General features: G+C 37.5%; 1 protein-coding gene across 1 annotated transcript in view; it reads right to left on the bottom strand.

The window, feature by feature from the left end:
* Positions 1–6062, bottom strand: part of LOC107657146 (26S protease regulatory subunit 6A-B) — a 10888-nt gene extending 4826 nt beyond the window's left edge. The window contains exons 1-7 of the mRNA XM_016445175.1: positions 5991–6062; positions 5390–5470; positions 5168–5293; positions 4934–5038; positions 1066–1128; positions 808–945; positions 581–724 (exon numbers count right to left, since the gene is read on the bottom strand). Coding sequence (XP_016300661.1) covers positions 581–724; positions 808–945; positions 1066–1128; positions 4934–5038; positions 5168–5293; positions 5390–5470; positions 5991–6032 — 699 coding nt within the window. The 5' untranslated portion in view covers positions 6033–6062. The remainder of the gene's footprint in view (positions 1–580; positions 725–807; positions 946–1065; positions 1129–4933; positions 5039–5167; positions 5294–5389; positions 5471–5990) is intronic.
* Positions 6063–6340: the final 278 nt, after the last annotated feature.

Raw genomic sequence — 6340 nt, 5'->3', positions numbered from 1 at the left:
CCCTCCAAGGGAGGGGGGGGGTGCCGTTGGGGGGGCGGGCCGGGGTGGTTGGATCCCCTAATATAATGGCAGGGGAAACACTGGAATTTGCCATGATGTGATGCCATAATTTCTATGTGTTGCGTGTTTCAGAGCGAAGCACTGTGTTGCATGCAAAGCTGCTCATGACGGTGTTTTCTGTATCTCAGAGCGGCTCGGTCTGCAGTAAATGCAGAGATGGATTTTATGAGGAGGAGCATCTGCTCCGAGTTTGGGTCACCTTTAACCTGCATTTGGGAATGCAACATCCACCAAACAAAACTTGTAATGAGAAGTGCTTGAAAATAAATGAGACACTTTAAGGGTCCCTGCAGTTTTGCATCAAAATAAAAAGTTTGATGGTTTAACATATGAAAAAGAAGAAATTAGTAATACTGATACTGATAATTGTACTGTAAAATAGTTTTTTTTTTCTTAAATACTATAGTTTTTCAGTGAAATATCACAACAGTAAGCAATCACAATTGATATCAGAAAAATAATAAAACAGAATATAACAGCCCTAACTCTGATGGTTCTCTCTCGCTCAGAGACACTGCACCTTGGTTTGGGCTGCGCAGGCTCTGGCCAGCAGCGTCTTTCCTGTGCCTGGCGGTCCGTACATCAGAACTCCCTTTGGTGGTTGGATCCCCAGATTCTCAAACTTCTCTTTGTGGTTCATGGGCAGAACAATTGCCTCCACCAGCTGCAAAGAGCAAAGCAGTGAGCTCAGAAATATGTCAACTAACATTCTGTCTACAATACTGTCATTGTGAGCAACTTCAATACCTCTTGAATCTGTTTGTCAAGGCCACCAATGTCACTGTACTGCTCTGTAGGCCTCTCATCCACTTCCATGGCCTTAACTCTAGAGTCATACTCAGTGGGTAGAGTCTCCAAAATCAGGTAAGAGTCTTTATTCACACCCTGTGAACAGCAGCAGATGCAAATTCAACATTTCAAAGCAAAAGAGACATTTCAAACAACATTATTTAAGGTTGTGAATATCCTGAACTAATTCGTCAAGGGAAATTAATTCTCACTTACCACAAGATCACCAGGTTTCAGTTTCTCAGCATCCACCAAACCAATCACAGGCAGGAAATAGGTCTGCAATTATAGTAACACTATAAAAACTATAAAACCATTAAGATAAATTATATTATCTTTAATTAAGTTCTTTAAAGCCTTTAAATTTGCGTGCCTTGCGTGCCTGAAGTGTGCGCACACTAAAAAGCCTGTCAAACAGTGCATGATTATTACTGACAAAGTTATCTTTCGCATCGAATAGTGCTAATACCGTCAAAACACACAAGGTTTACATATAAACACAGCTGGTTATGTCTAAAGTGAAAGTAAAGAGTTGAGAGAAAAATGGATGCTTGCCTTTATACTAGATGCGTGCAGGTCTTAAAGTGACAGCAGACTAATAGTATTAAGCATGCTACCGCTCATGGGATAGCTCACCCAAAAATTTAAATTCTGTTATTATTTACTCACTCTCATGTTGTCCCAATTTCTGTATTAATTTCTTTCTTGTGCTGATCCGCACTGACTTTGATAGTAGGGAAAAAAAAAATACTACAGAAGTCACTGGGGACCAGCATCTATTTGGTTTCCCACATTCTTCAAAATAACTTTTATGTTCAACAGAAGAAAGAAACTCATTCAGGTTTAAAACAACATTAGAGTGAGCAAATGATAAAAGAATTTTCATGTTTGGGTGAACTCTCTCTTTAATGTTAATAAAATAACAAAACAAAGAGAAAAATCACTAACTGCTCTTGACTGAAGAACTTTAACATGGTTGCTTTAATCAATGTATAATTGTATAATTCATACAGTGAAACGTGCTTTATTTTTATATTTGTTCATTCAATTTCTTGAATGCTACTGCTAACTACACCAACTGTACCTGAAAAATAAGGCACTGTTTGTTTATTTGTATATTATGTGTATTTGTACTGTGAATCTTTGTTCTTATTTTTTAATAACAAAGATAATGACAAACATTTTTATCTTCGCCCACTTTATCTGAACTCTCTGCGTGCAGCTGAATTTTTTCTGTTTGCCATTAGGGATTTTGTGTGATGTGTGCGAGATGTGCGTGATTATGACAGTGCTGTCCCTCTCGGGTTGTGCCCCAGACCATGGGAAAGAGGAAGCACTTAAACTGTCTGCGGTCAGTTGTCTCCCCTCACACACACACACACACACACACTGAAGTGTTATTTGTTTATGGGTCACTGACAAATAGGAGTGATGATAATAGACAAAAGGAAAAAACATACTTTTTGTATTCATGTTGGCTTCATTTGGTTCTGAAAATCCAAATTTCAATCAAAATAAAATTTGCAGTGTAATGACTCTGAAATGGCATGTAGAATAACCATTAAAGGCATATTTCACCCAAAAATGAAAACTCTGTGAACTATCTAAAAATTCTGTTTCAATAAATGTCGTTTTTTTTTTTACTTTTTCATCAACTTTTTCCACTTATTGAAGAATACATCATGGTTTCTGCAAAACCATGCAAAAAGCATCAAGTATATTTACGATTTTCAACATTGATGAGACATTTTTCTTGAGCACCAAATTAGCATTTATATAGTCATTTCGCACATACAGAAATCATGTAGTAATAAAATAAAGCTACTAAATGACTACATTATATTCTAAGTATCGAGGGGGTAACGTTTCTGGTTTTGCAGTAATTAAACTCACAGATTCACTGTTACACTATTAGTATAGATTACATGGTTTTAATGCACTCCATGTAGTGTTGTTCTTGCCACCACAACATGGAGTAACACTGTGTAATGCACACCCCTAGGAAATGCCCCCAGTTTCCATTTCAGAAATCTGTTCACCTTAAAATGATGGCTGTCACCTAGTCATTCCACACCTTGCATCAGAGTGTAAATAACTGTGAAATGTGAATGTAGCTCATGGTTATTTACCTAATATAGTTGTATTAGAACTACATTCATTGAAAAACTCAATTCAGTGTGTTTTTGAGTGGATGATTCCGCGTGACCTCTTCTCTATTACCTCTGCACTGGCAATCACTGCAGGGCTCTTGTAGGTTACAACTGAATGTGAGCAAAGATGACCCGAGTCTACCCACACTTTATATTCTCTTACTAACAGCACATAGTGAGAGGTGGGGGAAGCTGTTTTCACTTTCATAGTATATATGTCCTAATCTTCCACCTCCATCCTGATTTATTTTGGCATTTCTGCAAATTGACTTTTCCACGGGTAATCGGATATTTTCAACATGAAGGAGATGTGGGGGTAAATATAAAGCTTTGAAGCTGGTTTCTGGTTTGGCATGTCTGCATGTCTTTTGCTGAAACGCAGGATAGGTGAATAGCACAGATACCTATTAATGCAGCAGCTTTCAGACAGATTTTTAGACATCATTTGTCATTATGCACCTACATCTCCACCAGTTCTGACAAAGTCTGGTAATTATACAAAAACTCAAAACAAGCCTGTTCATGAAACTTGCAAGTCTCTGCAACTGATTCTGGGGTGTGCGATACCACGATTTTTGATCATGGATGGTCTCCACGATCTGATTTTAAAGAAAATTCGTAGTATCGTGCTACAGCGCACATTTTTTTTTATATTTGTGCTTTAAAGCCTTGCCAGTTAAACATTTCATTTGCGTGCTGTTCTGACATGCGCTGTTTCTGAGCTTGTACACCTGAAGTGTGCGCACACTAAAACTCAAACTCAAACAGTGCCTGATTACTGGACTAAGTTATCTTTCGCGTCTGACTACGCTAATGCTGTCAAAAACACACGAGGTTTACATATAAACACAGTTGGTTATGTCTAAAGTGAAAGTAAAGAGTTGAGAGAAAAATGGATGCTTGCCTTTATACTAGATGCGTGCAGGTCTTAAAGTGACAGCAGACTAATAGTATTAAGCATGCTACCGCTCATGGGATAGCTCACCCAAAAATTTAAATTCTGTTATTATTTACTCACTCTCATGTTGTCCCAATTTCTGTATTAATTTCTTTCTTGTGCTGATCCGCACTGACTTTGATAGTAGGGAAAAAAAAAATACTACAGAAGTCACTGGGGACCAGCATCTATTTGGTTTCCCACATTCTTCAAAATAACTTTTATGTTCAACAGAAGAAAGAAACTCATTCAGGTTTAAAACAACATTAGAGTGAGCAAATGATAAAAGAATTTTCATGTTTGGGTGAACTCTCTCTTTAATGTTAATAAAATAACAAAACAAAGAGAAAAATCACTAACTGCTCTTGACTGAAGAACTTTAACATGGTTGCTTTATATAATTGATAATTGTATAATTCATACAGTGAAACGTGCTTTATTTTTATATTTGTTCATTCAATTTCCTACTGCTAACTGCTAACTACACCAACTGTACCTGAAAAATAAGGCACTGTTTGTTTATTTGTATATTATGTGTATTTGTACTGTGAATCTTTGTTCTTATTTTTTAATAACAAAGATAATGACAAACATTTTTATCTTCGCCCACTTTGTCCTAAATGTCTGCCATTCTTTTTTATTTGTACGGCTTTGTTTTTAAAATAGAGAAATTAGTTTGGCTGTACTGCTCAGACAACTTGCAAAATAGTAAAACCAACATGACAAAGAATCGTGATAAAATCATGAATCATGATTTTCCTGAAAAAGAATCCTGATATGATATTTTTTCTATATTGCTAGCCCCTAAGATAAACTGGCTAAAACCAATTCAAAACACGAATCGGTATTAAAACACACACACACAAACACACACACACACACACACACACACACACACAAAGGAAAATGTTTGTGATGAAGGAAAGGAAAGCATGATGGAAATTCATGGCCACACAAAAACAAGGCTGAAGCTGTTCAAATAACATAATTGACTTACCTGCCGCGTGGAGGTTTTGATGACGGCACACTTGCCCTTCCTCTGCGAGTCCAGATCAATATTGGCTCCATCCTCCTCTTGGTCATTAGGATCTACATCTAGCAGCTTCCATTCAAACACACAACACATACAAACTTTAAATCCCATGCACATACTGATGCGGACCAAAAAGTGTCCTTATGTCCCATTCTGACACACCAATAAGATGTCTAAAATAAAGGGGACATATTTTACCTCTATGACGTTAGAGACGAGGTAGGGCAGAGTCTTGTTCACTTTGATTTTCTCTGTGTTTTCCTTGATCTTGTCTTTCATGGCTTGCAGCTCATGAGTGACACGCAGAACCTCACTCTTCATGATCTGCAATCATAAACATCATAATGAGGCACAGAACTGCATGCAGACACTGAAAACAATCATCAGCACACTAAATGTGAATCACAGTATGAAGGTTACCTTAATCTCACTGTCCAAAAGACGAGTCCTCTGAACAATCTCCTCCGTGGACATCTTAAGGACTTCTTCGCCGATGCCATCCTATAAAATATAACAGAGGAGTCATGTTTGAATATACGTTCTGTTTTAAAGTCCTCCAGCCTCTAAACTCATAAACGTCAGATACACTATATTTACAATGAGTAGCAATACTCGTACATCTCCTGTTTAAACTGAATACGAGCAGCAGGAAGCTTCAGTTCCTTTTGATCACCATTAGCTCACGCTGCTAACGTTATCCTAGCAAGCCATAATCACACTTGTACTAAGATGTATTGCGATCTTTTAGAAATTTTAGACCGAATAAAAATTTGAAGTTGTTCTGTCATTCTCTAACATGAATGATCGTACGGGTGAATGAACACACTTATAAAGACTGAATGAAGCAAAGAGAATTTCACTGTGTCATGCTATGCTCTTCCATCAGAAAGCCATCAGACCCAAAGCCGGTGCTGAAACAACATTTAAACACTTCTCTCCTGATATATTTTTCTGCACATAAATATTTACCAGTTTTGGAAAATAGTATAGAACCCCCTCCCCCCAAAAACATAAAACAAACCTCCACCTCATCCCAAACTGATCTGTCATTCAGCGACGACATCTTGAAGTGTTGATTCTGCTCTTTTTCTTCTTCTTGTAGATTTTTGGCGGGTGGCAAACCTGCTCATGGTGCATTACCGCCACCAATTGGACAGGAGTGTAGAGTGCCAAATGAAAGTGAGAAAAACTAACAAACTCTCCGATTACTTTTATATGATATTTAAATCCTTTCATCTAAAGCTGTTATTTTGAGATATTTTAATAAAGCACTGTGTACATTTTGCAGTGTGACGTTATGTTTTCTGCTTCATATGTGACACAGAATAGAAGCACATGTTCAACAGTTACATAGTCCGGGTCACCTGGTTT

The sequence above is a fragment of the Sinocyclocheilus anshuiensis genome, unplaced genomic scaffold (assembly GCF_001515605.1).
Source record: "Sinocyclocheilus anshuiensis isolate Anshui unplaced genomic scaffold, SAMN03320099.WGS_v1.1 scaffold944, whole genome shotgun sequence".
In the NCBI taxonomy this organism is placed as follows: domain Eukaryota; kingdom Metazoa; phylum Chordata; class Actinopteri; order Cypriniformes; family Cyprinidae; genus Sinocyclocheilus; species Sinocyclocheilus anshuiensis.
This window is presented reverse-complemented; position numbering and strand designations above follow the sequence as displayed.